The 18259-nt window shown below is 38.2% G+C and overlaps 1 protein-coding gene across 6 annotated transcripts in view; it reads right to left on the bottom strand.

Moving 5' to 3' along the window:
- Positions 1-18259, bottom strand: part of MYO6 (myosin VI) — a 130499-nt gene that overhangs the window by 86782 nt on the left and 25458 nt on the right. For 5 of the 6 annotated variants that reach the window (XM_065400855.1, XM_065400856.1, XM_065400857.1 and 2 more), the window contains exons 6-10: positions 16916-16971; positions 13716-13813; positions 12483-12647; positions 4902-4982; positions 2060-2240 (exon numbers count right to left, since the gene is read on the bottom strand). In XM_065400855.1, coding sequence (XP_065256927.1) covers positions 2060-2240; positions 4902-4982; positions 12483-12647; positions 13716-13813; positions 16916-16971 — 581 coding nt within the window. The remainder of the gene's footprint in view (positions 1-2059; positions 2241-4901; positions 4983-12482; positions 12648-13715; positions 13814-16915; positions 16972-18259) is intronic. The other variant, XM_065400860.1, reaches the window with a different exon arrangement.

Raw genomic sequence — 18259 nt, 5'->3', positions numbered from 1 at the left:
ATAAAATGTTATTACTTTTGCCAGAAGCACAAACCTTTTATCCCTCATAATCCTAAAACTAAGGTGGAAATATTGTGAGGGTAATCACAAATGATGAAGAATTAAGGGATTCAGGCAGTCCTCCACTAACTGTTCATTGACAGACAATAAAACATTTGAGTTCTTTAAAAGACTAGTGGTTTTGTGAGGAAATGTTATGCCTGGGAGTAAACTGAGCTCCACTGACACGCCACTTTCAAACATAACTTTTATAAACCACAAGATTTTGTCTGGAAATTCCCCAGCTTTCTGAAGCAGCAGCAAAAGTTTAAATCAGGTTGGTATAAACACACTTCAAGAGTGGAGTCCTGCTCCAGCAGAATATATACGGCCCATCAAAGCTAGGATACCTTTCTGCAAGTTTCAGCAAGTCTTTTTGACACCTCTATGTGTGTACATGGGAGGGAGGAGAATGAGTGGGGCTTTTACTCACATTTAAAAAACTTTGAGCTCTTAAAGATTTTATTCTAGAAAATGGTTTGAATTGTAAGTTTAAATAAAAAAGACTCTGCCCTTCTATGTTCCCCTCCATCCATTCCATGCCGTTCCCAATCCCTGACAGTCCTACTTCCATGTCTTCTGGCCTCTGCAACTCCCTCTTCCTCCCGACCTGTCTCCTTTCTTCACCCCACTCCACCATGCATCCCATGCTCCTGCCCTAATCACCCATTTGCAGGACCAAGCAGTTCCTTACTACCCCAGCCCACTGCTCATCTTTCCCAGCCTTCTCTTCTTTCACATTTTCCACACCCAATTCATGCCTGGAACAAAGAGGTAGTCAATTTACACTTATAAACCTCTAAAACCTCTAAAAATAAACCTACCTTATAAACCTCTAAAAATAATTTTAAACATTCCTCTACATGCTCATTCTAACAGATTTGTACAAATATGGACCTGGTTATGCAGGTAGCAGGAGGTTGGGAAGAGAACAACAAGTTAAAAAGCCACTATCTTGCCATCTTAGACATACACAATTTCCACACAGAGAATATTTCTATCCTGGAGAAATTCAAAGTGTCAGGATTGGGGTTCTCTTAAGTCTCGCCCACAAAACAGAGCAGCAATAAATAAATAAATTTAAAGAAACAAGAAGGATAGCAAAATGGTAAACAGACCTAACAAAGTCTCGTAAGTTGCATAGTAAGATTATCAGTTTCCCAGCTGCTCCGTACTTCCCCTCCCCCCCAGCCTTCCTGTACCTTCAATTTATATCTCTGCTCCAGTTAGCCCCCAACTACCCTCTTCCCTACCAATTGTAAGATTATAAAGCTGATTATATTACAGATCTTCCTTCAGCCCGAAATTACTAAAAGGAAGGTATTTCTCCATACCAAAGTAAACAAAACAACAGACAGCTGAGTTTCTAATCCAAGACATGCTAGTGATAAGAGCCAAAATCAAGCTAGAAATTTTTTAAAAATTGAATGACAGGTAAATTTTCAAAACACAGCAGTGCAAAACTTCTTTTCTGATTTCTACCAAAAACTTTCCAGGAAACTTGTTTCCTGAACAATTTCGAGGGACTGTGTTAGTGCGTTTGTATATTTGTTGATAAAGTTAGAAAACAGGACTTCAAAAGAAGATGAGGTTGATAATGGGCAGCTAAATTAACTTTTGCTATGGAGCAGGTATTGAACAGGATTTTGTTTCAGAATGTAGTGTGCAGTTTACCTCAGTTAGCCATCTTCTTGGCAGAACAAAAAGCAATGGTCTCAAGTTGCAGTGGGGGAGGTCTAGATTGGATATTAGGAAACACTATTTCACTAGGAGGGTGGTGAAACACTGGAATCGGTTACCTAGGGAGGTGGTGGAATCTTAGAGGTTTTTAAGGCCCGGCTTGACAAAGCCCTGGCTGGGATGATTTAGTTGGGGATTGGTCCTATTTTGAGTAGGGGTTTGGACTAGATCACCTCCTGCGGTTTCTTCCAACCCTAATCTTCTATGATTCTATGATCTAGTCAAGAAACATTCACACCTTTTTAGAAGAAGACTATAATAATTAAAAATTTCATCTAACCTGAAGTACTCCCAGCTTCCTCAAAATCAGTATTTCCAAGGTGAAGGACACCAGCTACTACTCTGAAAAGATCAAGCTTCTCTGCATCATCCAAGCCAATCTTTTTCATTGCTGTGCACATTCTGTTGAAGTCTCCATGGTCATCTAGTAGAGGATCCTTCAGGGAACCTGCTTTTAGGTACTATAAAAGAGCAAGAAAAGCAGACAATTTAATCAAATGATTAGAAGTAAATTGTAATTAATAATTTAGTTTATGAACAAGCTGCACAAAACATGCAAAAACAAAACCATAAAATATATAAAGGGACTAAAGATGTTACTATTTATACATGCTTAAAAATACTATAACTTGCTTTCAAGTGTCCTTAACTCTTAGAACATTAACCAATCTTCAGAAGAGACCTAACGAAGTAGGAGAGTTTGACAGCTAGGGGAGGGGAAACAGGAAAACAGAAACGGTTCAGCAGCAGATAGCATGGGTGATGGCAAAAAGCAGTTGTGAAACGTTCAGTATATGAACTGGGGCGCGTTTCTAGTCTTTGATGGGGAAAGAAGTTGGGGAGCTAGTGACAACATTATTATGTGTATGACATTGACAGAAGGAAGGAGAAGGGGCTACAGGATGATTCAAAAATGGAAAGGAATGGGAGTCTTTCATCGGGTGGTTTACAAAAGTATACTTGTTTGCATTTCCTGTTCAGAAAAGTATATTTGTCTGCAGTGCTTTAAAGGTTCAAAGACATGCACCCGTTAAATATTATATTCATCTTTTACTGGTTGTCTTGATGCCAGAATACCACATAACTGTATTATTTCAGGGTGGCGATAGTAAACAACTGCTTGCAGCCAAAAGGCTAGATCAAACATATACACAATTTTTAATTTTACAATTAAATTTTAAAATGCTTTAAATTGAAAAAGATTCCTAATTTAATTGAAATAAGAGTCCATAGAATAGCCTATAGTGAAAACACTACTATTGTCATGTCAGAATAAAATAGCGCATGCATCTGAAAGATTCACGTCAAACAGTAGACAGACACACACAAAAATTAAACTAAATTTTCTAATTATGTAAAATGATCACCTCATCTTCCTGATAAGGAAAAGAAAAATAATTTCAACATTAATTTACCATTGAGCTATTTCTATTAAAATATGCAACAGGAACAAGTTTAATAAGTGACAGAGCAAAGAAGACCACTGCCTATCTAAAAAGAACTGGACAATACAATAGTTTCCAGTTAGATAGCTAGACTTGAGGTTCTAGTGGACTATGAAAAACTTGCTTTTTTCTATTACTCCTAGAATGGATGGTAAATAGTTTGCCATCCAATCCCAAAGAAATGTAGTTCTTCAAAGACAAGGGCTTAATACTTAGTGGTATCATGTGTTTCACTACTTAGTGGTCAACATTCATTTTCAATATCATCTCTTTCTTTTAGTACATTTTAATTCAGACATTAACAATGGTTTCAAACTGAACTTTGGTATAAAATGTGTCCACCAAAGAACAGTATTTCTATAGCTCAGCAGCACTCGCAATGAACTATTAGATTAAACATTTTCTTTGATTGGCTTAATTATCTGCCAAGTAAGACATTCATGACGATGCCTTACAGCTTGGTAGTGGAAAGTCAAAATTTAACGCTCCCTCTCACCCACAAAACAGTAATAAGCCACTCCAGGGTGCACATTAATAGGCTATTGCTACACGAGTGGGATGCATTATCAGGCATTCAACCAAAGATCAAGCGCCTTGAGCCACCTGAGAAGTTCCACAATAGCCTTGTTCAACTACCCGAAGTGGCTTACTGTTATTAGAACATCAGTTCCAGTCATTTAAATTACAGTTTACAAAGTAATTAGTTTATTTTTGTGGGGGAGGTGTGAAATTTCACATGTTCTACTCAGAAATGCATTGTTCCACTAGGAAAAATAGTTCCTACTAGTAGGATAAGAGAAAACAGTTGAGAAAAAAAAAAGTGTGGTGAAGAGAACGTGCTCTTCCTGGGGATGAAGTCATAATTGTGCTTAAAGAGTTGGTGTGTGGCTATGACACTACTCAAAAGGTCTAGCCAGCCAGTGATATCATGGCTTTTGACACTCAGTGCCCCCAGTTACACGCCTAACTTAGTAACTACTATGAAATACAGAATTGTTCAAAACACCACAACAGCACCAACAGAGAGATTTTTATTTTTTTTAAACTATGAAAAAGAGAATTCAATCTCAATTGGTTAAACTTTGTAACAGAAAAAAAAGCTTTACTTGTATTTTCTGCTTATCTGTTTCTGCATCTAACTCATAGGAATATAATTAATTATACAGTAATTCCAAATAATTCTCTGGATAAATATACCATAACCAGCTATTAACAAAAGCAAAGCAAAAAGGTTGTCAACAAATCATAAGTGGTAAATAAACAATGCTCTGCAAAGTATCACTGCTAAGAGAAACAAGAATTAAGATAACATTCTGTACAAGATATTTGTTTTGTCTCCTGTTGAAGATCTGCTGAGCCATTAAGACAAATGTAGGTATTAAAGTATGATGAAAATTAAAAAGATTTTTTAAATATTTTACGGGTTACATTTTAGGCTATAACTTTACATTTTTGTTTTTAAAAAGTCCTTCCAGTATTGAACCTGATAATAAAATATTAGTAACACTCCAAAACTCGAACTTTAAACATGGCAGCCAGTTCCCATTTAAACCTGTCAAATAAGATGTGTAAAATGAACATTTCATTTTATTCTAAACAAGTGTGATTGACATTTTTAACATTATCAGCAAAAGACAGTAACTTGAAGTAACTGAAAATGTGGAAAATATACCATACCTCAGGACTTTTGCGATTTTGCAAAATTTGCTTGTCTGTCTCTTTGGTAGCAAAGTATCTAGTGCAGCCACGATTTAAATACTACAACAGAAGAGAAAAATGCATGTCATATATAAATAGAATAAAACAGCAAGGAGATAATTAGCTAATGATCTAGTGCTTCAGACAATTACAGTATATCATATTAATCCAGAGGTGCATTACATCTTCTAACTTCAACGTATGACACCAATTGCATGCTATCGGGCATTCAGGATTACTTCCTTGAAAGCAATATTTTATTTATAACAATCATATCACAGAATTGGAAGATGGGAACAAATTTGAAAGTAATTTAATTCTAACAAAAGTACTTCTTGTAAGCAAATTGAGAAGACACAGTCAGAACTAATAAATGAACTATTAAATCAGACACACCGCTATTAAAGGAACATCTTTGTGACTTGAAAGAGACATATAATTCATATACATACCTCAGCATTTAGTACTGAATTAAATCAACCTCTATAAAACCTTGCAAGTAAGTAACAAAAGAAAAGGCGCTACTTCGTAGAAAGCCAGCTGTCTGTTTCAGCATTTCAATTTTTCAGCACCAAAGTACATTCTGTGATATTAAGTACTCTTGTAAAGCACATCAAGTCAAGTCTAGTCTATTATCAAGTAATTTCAGTTTGGGTAACACACACATCTCTTCAAAATTTTATAATACATATCTGAAATCTCTTAAAATTTATCTCCACACCAAAGAAATTAAGTGATACCTCAGCAAAACAAAAGCTAATAATGATGACGTACATCATACCACTGTGTGAAATTTCACACCAAAAGGACACCTGCTGTTAGAGGAAAACCATGAGTTTATGCCCCATTTTAAAAAGCAACACATATGAAGATGCAACTGGTACCCTCATAATGAACTGCTTTCGAAAGATAAGGGAAATGAAGCTCCAGATAAGGGAAAAATGGTTTATAACTGGACAAAATGTGTATTCCTACACCCATACATAACTGCAGTCAAGCTTGGTTTTTGGGAACTGCATTTGCCTTCCCATTTGTAGTAGGAAGCTGCAGGGGGGCATCAAATAATAAAAACAGTACTTACTAGCATTTTACATTTTCAAAGCGATGCACAAACTTTACCATAATTAATCCTCAGAGCATGGTTATGGAGATTGTTAACATTGAGGATAATACTAACCAAAGCTGCCAAGTTTTACACTGGTGAGAGAGACAAGCTTTCAAGCCACACACAAAAGATTGTCTCTCTCACTAACAGAAGTTGGTCCAATAAAAGATATTACCTCACCCATCTTGTCTCTCTAATATCCTGGGACCGAAATGGCTACAGCTACACTGCATGCTGTTTCATGGATAGGTCACGGGCAGTAAACAAAAATTCATGGCCCGTGACCTGTCCATGACTTGTACTATATACCCCGACTAAATCTTGGGTGCTCTGGGAAGGAGGGCAGCCTGGAGATGCCACACCTGCTGGGGAGGTGGGTGGGCAGTGGAGAATGGCCCAGGACTCCCGTTGCTGCTGGGGATGAAGAGGTTTGGCAGGGCTGGCAGGCTCCCTACCTGGCTTGGCGTGGCTCCCCTGACATGTCTCTCAAGCTCCTAGGCGGAGGTGTGGCCAGGGGGTTTCGCATGCTGCCTCTGCCTCGAGCGCTGGCTCCGCAGCTCCCATTGGCTGGGAACCGCAGCCAATAGGAGCTGCGGGGGTGGCGCCTACAGGTGGAGACAGCGCACAGAGCCCACCTGTACAATACGTTTTAAAAATAGAAATGTTTTTCTATGCAGTGAAACACTTAAAGAGTTGAACTCAGAAATAGTTTTGTAATTGAGAAAAAAAAAAGTTATATGTTTACATGAACAGGACTTTAGGTTTCCAGTGGAAATCTTACAGGTTGACAAAGTGAACGACTGTGGAATTTAATAGTTTCCTATAAAGAAGAAGCTTAATCCAAACATAGTGGGTTTTATTATAAAACAAAAAACTCCAGTCAATATACGTATTAGGTTTAGGGCAAAAAGGTATTTTCAAAGCATATAATAAAAGATGACAATTAGGGTTTTCAGAGTTTAGCAAGATTAAACACCAGTGTGTCATTTTCTTCAACCGTCACGGTATTTGTTGTCCACTATCATCCTCAATTATAAATAAATAAGGGATTGCATAATAGATTTGAGTCCTAAGAGGATTGACACTAGTTTGGGACCTCAGTTTGTAATCCTGAAATCTGTGAGACTACTTATATAAAAATAACCTTAATATAAAAATGAATTTTATGGAAAGAGTTTTTTACTTCAGCTTTTCTAAAATAATCTTAAATTTCTGTGATAACTGAAGAAAAGATGATGTACACCTTAATCTCAACAAAAAAGGGAGGAAGAATTAAAATGTTACATTTGCTGTTTGCACAAAGTGAATCTTTCTCACCATGTAAGTCATTATTTGAAAGCACTCGAATAAACATCTAAATAAAACGTAAACTATTCTGCAATTATGCAGACTGGTGAAAATAATCTTAAAACATATTCAATGAAACTGAAACACCTGGGAGGAAATAATGTTTAAACAGCCTAACTTTAGTAGCGAACAGCAAATCAAATCAGTTTATAACCTGGTACAATTGCAAAAAAATAGCCAGTGTGATTCTAGGCTCCTTAAATAAATGCATCATCATAAAACAGTAAAGTAACAGCACTTCTGCATAGGCAGTGGTACCAGTTGTTACCAGCACTGGACTCAGAAAGCTCAATTTTAAGCAGAGCATAAATCTGGCCTCCACTTTTATAACTTTGCACAGGTTTGAGATTCAGCTCCGGCAGCAAACATGAACAGGTAGGTAGGAACACAATAAAGAAGGTAACTGTGGAAAATTGTTTCCACATGATGTGAAAACAAATGGATTTGTTAAATAAAAAACACCCGAAAACAAAAAACAAACAAAAAAACTTTAGTCACAAGTATTTCTGGAGGGGAAAAAATCTCATCCTAAAGGACTGAAGCTGTCTTTCCACAGTTAACACACACTGTATGGGCTTCATACACAATAGATAAATTGAGCAACAACATTAGAAGAATCATAGGAAGAATTTGTAAAATTCAGAATAAAAAGCATTATAGATCTACTGCTATCCCTGGAGCCCAAGGAAGTATTTGATAAAGTAAAGTTCTTAAAAACACTAATATTAGAGATGGGGTTTTGAGGCAATATGAAGACCTGGATAAATATATTATGGGACACCACTTCCTATGCCAGGATAAAAATTAAGGTGTTCAACTCTAAAGAATTTCATCTACAAAGAAGAATCAGACAAGGTTGTCCTCTATTCCCTTTGTTGCTAACCCTCTTCAACGAACCCGTAAGAACAGCAGCATAGCAAGGAGTTACAGTTAATAAAACAGAATATAAAACTGCACTGTATGTAGTTGATGTGCTATTAATGCTTACCAATCCAGCATAATCTATTGCTTTCTGAAAGAAATTCATGAGTTCAATGATAAATCAGGCTACCAAAAATAATACTAAATCTGAAGCATCAAATATAGGGCTTGAGTAATCTACAGTTAAACAGCTACAAGATACATATGAGTTTGTATAGACTAAACAAAGTACTTAAAAGAAAATATTTCTCCTAACCTCCATCAGCGACATGAATTTATTTTCCTCCCATTATTCCAAAAAAATGATGTGTTGGATTGGAATAAACCAACATTTTTTGGGGGGGAAAAACTACACCCACTACTGGAAAGTCCAACTCAACAGGCCCCAATCTCCACACGGCATATGTTGTTACTGATAGATCCAGCAGATAGTGATGGGAAAAAATGGAGAAGTAGCTAAGAACACATTATTTTGGATCAATGGGGAAATGTCTGGAAGAGATCCAAAACATCATCTACCTGTGTAATCACTATGGAAAATTATTATAAAATACTTTATGAACAGTACCTCACTCCATTTAAGCTAAGAAAATTATATAGAAAGGAGTCAACTTTAGATATGGGGGAACAGGGTCTGTATTATTATCTGTATTACCATAGCACTTAGAAGCCCTAGTCATGGTGCTGTACAAACACAGAACAAAAAGACAGTTCCTGCACCAGAGATCTTACAATCTAAGTATAAGACAAGAGAAAACAGATAAATACAGGCAGGACAACAGGGGAATACAAGGAAACAATGAGACAATAATGGTCAGGATGAGGCATCATGGCAGAGTTCTAAGGAGACTCTGAAGGAGAATAATAAGGCAGCTTTGCAGACGTTTAGGGGGACTTCCTCCCAAGCATGAAGGGCAGCATAGCAAAGCATGAAATTTGAAAATGAAACAAATGAGTATGGGATGCTAGCATCATGGGATGACTGGAGATGAGAATAGACATCTGGATAAGTGTATAGGAGGCCATAGGTAGGTAGGTAGGGATAATCTATGAAAGGCCTTGAAAATGGAAAAAAAGCAGCTTATGTTTGATGCGATAGAGAAGGGGGAGTCAAGAAGAGAAGGGGGACATGGTCAAACTGATGGGCTAGGACAATGATCTTTGCAGCAGCATTCTGAAGGGATCTCAGCAGATTGCATTTGTCAAAATAAAAGATGACGACGTCCCAGGAGACAAGACAATGAAAGACTGGAGGAGCGTTTTAGCTGTGTGGGTGCATGAGAAAGGCCATATCTTAGAGATGTTATGCAGAAAGAATTGGCAAGATTTAGACTTAGCCTGGATGCGAGGAGAGAGAAAGGTCCAAGCTGAAGAGGATGCCCAAGTTATGAGCCTGACAAACAAGTAGGATGAGGGTGTTTTCCATAACAAGTGAGAAAGGAGGTCGTGGGGAACAAATATATTTTAGTTATGTTTAGCTTAAATTGAGGGCTACACATTCATGAGGAGATGTCAAACAAACAGGCCAAGATTTTAGTTTGGATAGAAGGAGAGAGGCCTGGGGTAGAAAGGTAGATCTGTGAGACCTCAACACAGAGGTGATATCTGAATTTATGTTTGCAGATGAGATTATCCAGAGGTAAGATATAGCAGGAGAAGAGAAGGGGACCAAGGACAGAGACCTGTGGAACCCCCATTGAAAGTTGGAGAGGGGATGAGGAGGATCCTCCAAAGGACATGCTGAAGGAGCATTTCAAGAGTACGAGGAGAATCAGGAGAGGATAAAGTCACAGAAACCAAGGGAGCACAAGGTTTCAAAAAGAAGATGGTCAATGGTGTCTAAGGCAGCTGACAGATCAAGGATAAGGATGGAATACTGGTTCTGAGCTTGAGCCTTTGGTGAGAGCAGTTTCAATTGAGTGCAAGGGGAGGGAACCAGATTGGAGATGGTCTAGAATGGGATCAAAAGAAATGAACTCCTTTTTGACAATTGCAGACAGCACATTCAATAAGGGCAATGAGGCAGTAGTCCGAGAGGTAAGTAGGGTCAAGATGGTGGCTTTGGGGGAATTTTTTTAAGATGGGGGAGACTAGAGCATGTTTCTATTCTGAGGGGAACAGCTGGAAGAGAGTGAGAGGTTAAGGAGAAGAGTAAGGGAGTGGATGAGAGTGGGTCAGAGAGAGATCAGGGGATGGGATGGGGTCACTGGGTCAAGTGGAGGGGTTAGGAGGAGGGCAGATGAGAAGCCTCTGACTGTCACAAGGAGACTAATAAAAGCATTGTAAGAGGGGAAATGAAGGCAAGCCAAGGGGATGGGATTTTGTGTGTTATATTTTGTCAATTGGACTCAGGGAAGAAATTGGCAAGATCCTGTGCAGAGAGGAGAGTGGAGGCAACAGGAAGGGAGGGTTTGAGCAATGAGTCAAAGACGATGAAAAGGCAGCTGGGACTGCAGGAGTGGGATTCAAGTTGTTGTAGTAGAGATGTTTAGCTAGGAAGATGGCAGAATTGAAGGAGGAAATCAACCTGATTACAGGATTCCTGCCAGAGAGACACTGTTGCATGCAAGGAGCAGCAGAGGAAGCAGATGTGGGGGGAGAGCAGGGAAAACCTTACAATGAGGGAGAGATGGCCTAAAGAGTCCAGGATGGAAGGGAGTGAAGCGTACAAAGAATCAACCACCATAGTAAGGGAAGAAAGAGAAGAGAGGACAGGGCTGAGAGCAGAAGAGAAGTCATCAACACTGATTTACTGGAGATCATGGAAAGGTCAACTGACAGGTTATGGGGGGGGGATCATGAGGGATGGTCAGAGAGGGGAACTCAGCAACAGAGAGATTAGAAAGAGAGCAGTGCTTGGTGAAGACTAAGTCAAGTGAACAGCCCTTTGGCTGAGTGGGAGAGTTCAACCAGGGCTGTGGATCAATTGAAGGGGTGAGGGTGAAGAAGTGTTAAGTTGAAGAGTTGGATGGGTCAACAACATGGAAACTGAGGTCACAGACGATGAGTGTGGGAGATAAGGAGAGGAAAAAAGAGAGCCAGGAGTCAAAATCGGAGAGGAATGCTGACAGTAGATGACAGCGCCATGGAGTGGAAGGAGAGTCAGATGCAGTGTGGTTCAAATAAGGAGAAAGTGTGGAGAGTGGAGGGTTGGAAGCAGCAGGAATGGGAGAGAAGCCCACCGCAGTCTGATCCAGAGCAGAAGTATCAAAGAAGTCTCTGGCAGATGCGGCAGCACTAAAGGACTGTCATATGAATGGATCCTGATCTCTGAGAGAGCCAGGAACTGGAAGGTGTGAGATACAAAGAGGTCATGGATAGCTGAAATCTTTTTAGAAATGGCGTGGGAAATCCAGAGACAGAAAGAGAAGGGGAAGAGGGATGGGAGAAAGAAGGGGATTATTGGCAGGAGGTTAGGTGGCATGAGAGGGACAAAGATGGTGGCAGGAATGGATATGGGAGGTGGAGATTGTGGGGGTAAAGGGAAGGGCAGAGTTGGGGTAAATGTCAACAGAACTTAGGAGGATGCCACGGATGTGGGACCTAGATTTATGTTGGTGGAAGGAGATCAGGGTGGAGAAGGGAAGATGAGTGGGTGGAGCTGGTGGGAACTAGAGGGGGATGAGAATACACAGGAATAGGAGACAAAACCAAAGAGGAGGGGGTTCAGGGGGAGGGAAAGGATGCTATTTCCTGGACCTGCCTGCATATATAATGCAATTCCTTAAGATAACAGTATTTTGGAGGAAAATAAGTATAAATTGTCAGGGCAACTGAAGTTAGGTTACCCACAGAACCCATAGTTGATTCCATTAGGTTAAAGTCCAAAGGAAGGATCACTGATAAAATCACTACTACGATCCAGATGTGTAATAGCTCATTTTTGTAAAAGCACAAAAATTCCCCAAGATTAGTGGCATGGAGAAATAAACTACGGGAAACCCTTTAAACAGAAAAATGGTAGACAGCCTTATATTAGGATCAAGTAGATTTTATAATGAATGGTTATGATAAATGAATAAATAAATACACAATAATAAGAGATTAACACCACAAATTGGTCTTTTAAAGGTAACAAATAGAGGTTATGAATAAGATTTGTTGACATTTGTTTGAAAATTTCAGGTATGTTAATAACTAGATAAAAAGATTAAAAAAAAACAAAAAAACAGCAGCAGCAAACTCACCCTAAAGTTATCTGGAGAACTTAAATACAGTTTTTGCCTAATATCTTCAGGAGCACCTGCACAAAGCCTGTAAAAGATGTGGTAATTCCTCTCCTCTTTGCCTTGCACACAGATCCTGGATTTCTCCAGAAGATAATGTGATACAAATCCACCAACCACCAAATTCTAGGAGAAAGAAAAACAATTACATTTTTAATCATCCAAAAAAATACAGACATTTAAAAATATATCTGCTTGGTCTGATCAAGAGTGTTCCAACATGGCATGTTCTTTGTAGGTACCCAAGGATGGCCACTACCAGGCAAAAGATGAAAACATTTCCTTAGATACTATTATATATTTAAAACTATTTTTAAAACACAAATTAAAATATAACTTTTGTTAAGCTGTATAGTTATAGGCATTTTTGGCAGAAAAAAAAACTCAGTCCAACAGTATGATTTCATTCATCCCCAAAATACCAGCTATAGACATGAGGGTCCAAATTTTCATACAGACGCATAAAAATGTTTATTCCTCATTTAGGTGTGCAAATCCCCAAATGTATGCAAGTAATGCATGCACACCCTATGCATAATGTGCAATATTTACTTTTGTACACATATCAGGAGAATTGTGTGCCAAAACCTGGTTAAAATCTGTTAACAGTACATTTTTAAATGGAGGGAAGTATCATTTTTGTAAATTAAAATAATATTCCATCAGTTTGGCCCCACAGTTTGCCAGTAATTACATGGTAAGGAGTGGCTTCAATTCTCTTTTTCAAGGACTGCAGAATACAACTTTCCCTTGAGTCTGGTAAGCAAGGTAACCGTTGCTTCCACTCAGCCTAATTCTGGTCTGGAGTATCTGTTCCCAGGCAATGGTTGAATTCTGTATTTGCAGCCACTTGAAAATGTGAAGAGATTAACATTTTAATAGGGAAAAAATATAGCGCTCCTACAAAGAATGGGGTGAGAGAGAAGATCTTCAATCCTCTATATCAGAGTTTCTCAACCTCTTTGATATCAGGGACCGGCTTGCTGCCTTCCAAAACTGTGTCAGGGAGATCTCAGGGACCAGTGCCAATCCACGGACCAGTCATCGAGAAACACTGCTGTATATGAATCAACAATGACTCAGGATGAACAGAGATTACATATTCACATGATGGGAGGGTGCCACCCACCAAAAACCTATGCCACCAAACAAAACTCACCACTGAATACCTAACTACAAACAAAGTACTCAAACCTTTTCGTTGAAGTGGATTTCTACAAATTTTCCAAAACGGCTGCTATTGTTGTTGCGAACAGTCTTTGCATTTCCAAAGGCTTCTAAGAGTGGATTGGCTGTTTAAAAATAAAAGATTTCAAAATTTGATTCAAAGATGACTAGCACAAAAAAAAAAAAAAAAAAAAGACTTCACGTCACTTTGAATAATTAGTTATCGTAACTGTAAAGTAACTACTGAGGATGACATTTGAAAGTTGAATAAGTCTTCCCCTTAGAAATAAAATTAACATGAAAAACAGCATTTTTTTCAAATTGTACTGAATCTATTGCGGAAGCAATTTGTAATACAAACTTTAAATATTCTACACCAGGTGCAGTTCCTGAATCTGAACTATAAAATATTTGGCAGCTATCAATGAAAATGATTCAGCTAGTACTTTCCTAAAGAAAAGTGGGTAAATAATAACAAACAAAATACGATGGACAATTTGAGCTCCAAGTGGATTGCCCCAAAATACAACTCATTTTCCCACCTATTACTCAGGCAAAAGCATGAATAAGTATATATGAGGTGAACACTATGCACAGGAACATTAATAAGGGGGGGAACCAAGAGCTGTGCTCTAAGAAAACCCAGCATCTATCCCAACAACATTTAGTTGTAAGGACTTAAAACTGTTGTTAGAATGGTGCATACTGAAAGAGGTAAGCTCTTCAGTAGCAAGGACCCCAAATCACATAAGGCTTTACAGTTCAAAACTGACACCTTGAATGCCCCCAGATACACAATGGAAGACGGTGCTGACTTTGGAGAAGACTTGGAAGGTGCCTCCTATCACTAAAGTCCACCAAGCAGGTAGCCACATTCTGCAGTAGCTGTAGCTCCCAGTCTTCAAGAATAGCTCCATCCAGAATGCATTGCAATAATTCAGTGCATACATATTGAACATGCACCGTTTAAGCTGTGCAGCACAGTGCTTCTGAAAAACAATTTTGCTAGCTAGCAAAAGCAGCAGTAGCAGGCTTGGCAAAACTGTTTCCACATTTTGTCTATCAAACCATAGAAAACTATTTTTAACGAACTGCTGACAACCTACAGTGACAGACTGACAATATCCCGTAATATCCTGAGGAACCCTTATGGAGTTGAGATAAAGTTTACTGAATTAAGGTTTATTGAATTAGGGTTGATACCTTTGGGGTACATTGTTTTAAAATGCAACTGTGTATGTATTATTGTGGCTTTGTATGTACCTTCTCTAGCAGGAGTGGGATGCTAACATACTTCCTCCATTATCAGCGGAAGCCAACCCCTCGGAGAGGCGTGCATATACAAGTTCAAACTGGATTCTCCAGGGACCAACAAAGAAAGGATGTTTGGATAAGTAGCCTGGTTTTAAACTGGCTCAGAGCCTTCTTCTTGATCCATGGAGGGCCCAATCCTTAGGGTAGGTTTGGAAGGACTGGTCCTATTGAAGCCTCTGAAGATTATGTGCTTGTTCTAAGCTGAAACTGTGATGAATTTATAACTATAAGGAACCCCTTGGGTGGGAATTTGAACTACGCCTGCCAGAATCTATGTTAGGGTTGCGATGAAACCTGGTAAGCTTATTAGCATGCCTGCAGGTTCTTTTATTGTTTTTAATGTTTTCTCTGTAACGCTTTTATCTTAAGAATAAAATAGGCTTGCATAGAAAGAACCGTGTGGTAACTTATAATTGTTGACAATCACTCTTATCAGTCTCTGAAGAGAAATCAAGCAGGTGTGCTCAGGCAGCTAGTATCTGCTGGGAATAACACAGTGAAGGCAGGGAACAGTGGAGCCTGGAAATACCCCAGTCGGAAGGGGTGACATATGGTTCTCCACTCAAAAAGGCAATGGCTGGGGAGCTGGAAGCCTGGGTGTCCTGGTTGGACCACTGAGAGGAAATACAGGTGCAGTTGCCCTGCACTGTGACACATGCCTTCCCCTTAAAATTGAACTCCATTAAAACTTAAAACTAAAGAAATTCAGTAGGAACTGTTTCCCAGATTTAAAGCCTCTTGAAATTATCTACAAATCTGATGCTACTAACATTAAAAGGTTATCAATAGGAAACCCATGATAGTGAGATAAATTAAGGATGATAAAGTGTCAGCCCTTCCTTGGAATTTTGTTTTTTGTTATTCAAAATTACAACCTGATGGTTAAACTTCTTAATATGGCTTTCTTAACAGTTGTTATAAACAAAAAAAAAAGTCTTTCAAGCTTATGAGATATGAAAATCTGGGCTTCAAAGTTGCTACGTTAATAATAAATACTTATTGAAGAACTGTTAAAAATAGCTTAATATTTACAGAAATGTGGATTATTGAATAAAAAGGTGACAAGAGGTCTTTCAGATCAGTTACAGGTTCTCCTAACAATACAGCGGTTGTGAGCATGCTTGTTAAGAAGGTGTTTACAATTGATTAAAAATTGCTTCAAACGTGCAGTAGATGCTATTGTAGATAGCACAATTATTTCACAGCTTTTTCCAAGAATACCTACAGGTACCAATCAACATTATGGAATGCAGCTTCAGGCATTATGTCCAACTGTCAGTCACTTTCTGAGATCCCACGGCACATAACGTGGATTTGGATGTTTATATACCCAGCTGTAATTAAGCAACATCATGCTTATTATACCATATCGATAAAAACAAAAAATGAAAGCCTGCTCTATTTCTCTGAACAAGATCTAATGGCTAGAAGTTGAGGCTAGACAAATTTAGACTAGAAATAAAGTGCAAATTTTTAACAGTGAGGATTATTAACCATTGGAACAACTTCATAAGGATTGTGGTAGATTCTCCTTCACTAGAAATTTTTAAATCAAGATTGGATATATTTTTAAAAGACATTCTAGTTCAGGGAAGTCCTGTGGCCTTATTATACAGACTAGATAATCACAATGGTTCCCTTCTGGCCTTATAATGTATTAATACGACAAATTTAAATCCAATAAAGATGACATTCAGGATGAGTTGCTTTATGACATATATGAATTAACATGGCAGAAAGATTGATTGGAGAAACCTTATTCTTGAAAATTGCTTCTGTGTTTCCTCCCAATTTTGAACAAAACAAAACAACACACCCCATTCCACTAAAAAACACTGTTGTCGATGATGGTCTAACTGCCCCTACACATATCAAAACAAGTAAGGTTTGTTCACTTTAATAAAATACAATACCTTCTACTATTCTTTCATCAATATCTTGACCGGTACCATAGGATTCAGTCAAATACCTGTAAAGAAGAATAAAAAACAATGTCCATCTCTCTTTTACTCCCAAGTAACGCTGCCTCAGTCTAACTGAGGAAATTGTTAAATGTCTGTATTATATGTTGGCCATTTACGCAGAGGAGAACATATCTTAACATATATTTTAAATGGAAGATTATTTTTATATACACATATACACACACACACATATACACATATATATATACACACACACACACACACAAGTTCTCTGTGCATACGCATTTAAATAAGTTAAAACACTCTTCTTTTGTAAAAGGAACATATGTATTTTTGTTGGCTTTAAATGTGGTTTTTGGTATTTCTGACTTCATTTTTACAGTCTTTTCATATCTGTATATGTATATCAATATTTGTAGAAGTGGTTTTTTTTTGTCAATTTGACTAGTATATTATTGTGCCATCTGTAGGTATTTGTTAAGCTTTTATACAGCACTTTTTATCCATACATCAAGAATTAATGATTATTCACACACATACTGTCTAGTAGCCTATAAACAAAATCCTGTTTGGATTCTGGAGGAGCAAATTGCAGCTCCGTAATTAGGACAGAGTTCAATTTTGCCCTTAAAGAAGGAATTAAAAATGACTAATTTTACAAAAAAATAGTCTGCACTCTAAAACTGCTTACACTAAACATAGCTTACACTTGGTGAAAGTGTACAAGTAAATCCATTAGTTAGTTTAGAGGTTAAAATTAAATTTAAAAATGGATCCTTTGAGAAATTTTGCCTCCACCGTTACACTTATTTGTACCAGTTACTTATCAGTAACAAGATACAATGCAGACCCTTCAAACATTCCACATAGTTAAAACCCACTGAAATTTTGTAATCATTGGCTACATTTGAAGAATATTTTAAAAGGAGTAGTGGTAATGTCCTCTTGTTATGCTTCATAACAAGGTTGCTCTTTCACTAAAAGAATATTCAGTTTTAGAAAATTCCACAAAGAACTCTTTCAATACAGCTGCCATCTTCTAATGTTCTCAGGGGAAGCAAGGCCACAGGGAGTCCTCAGTTAAGATGCCCTCTTTCAAAACGCCATCCATATCCCATTGCTTCCTATAAGAATGAAGCCAAATGGTCCTCAGGCTAGACGGTGGCCTCCTAAGCTGTCAAAAGGCAGAGAACACCACTGAGGAGCAAGTGATTTTGGGCAGTGGCCATCTTTTCTGGAGTTCAGAAGGGAAGGAAAACTAGGGCATCTGCATGCAATGAAATGTGGGATGCAGAAGGGAGGGGGAAATTAGGGGTGCCTATAAGGGAATTT

The sequence above is a fragment of the Emys orbicularis genome, chromosome 3 (genome assembly GCF_028017835.1).
Source record: "Emys orbicularis isolate rEmyOrb1 chromosome 3, rEmyOrb1.hap1, whole genome shotgun sequence".
NCBI classification, from domain to species: domain Eukaryota; kingdom Metazoa; phylum Chordata; order Testudines; family Emydidae; genus Emys; species Emys orbicularis.
Note: the sequence above shows the minus strand (reverse complement) of the source record. Positions and strands in the feature narration are given on the sequence as shown.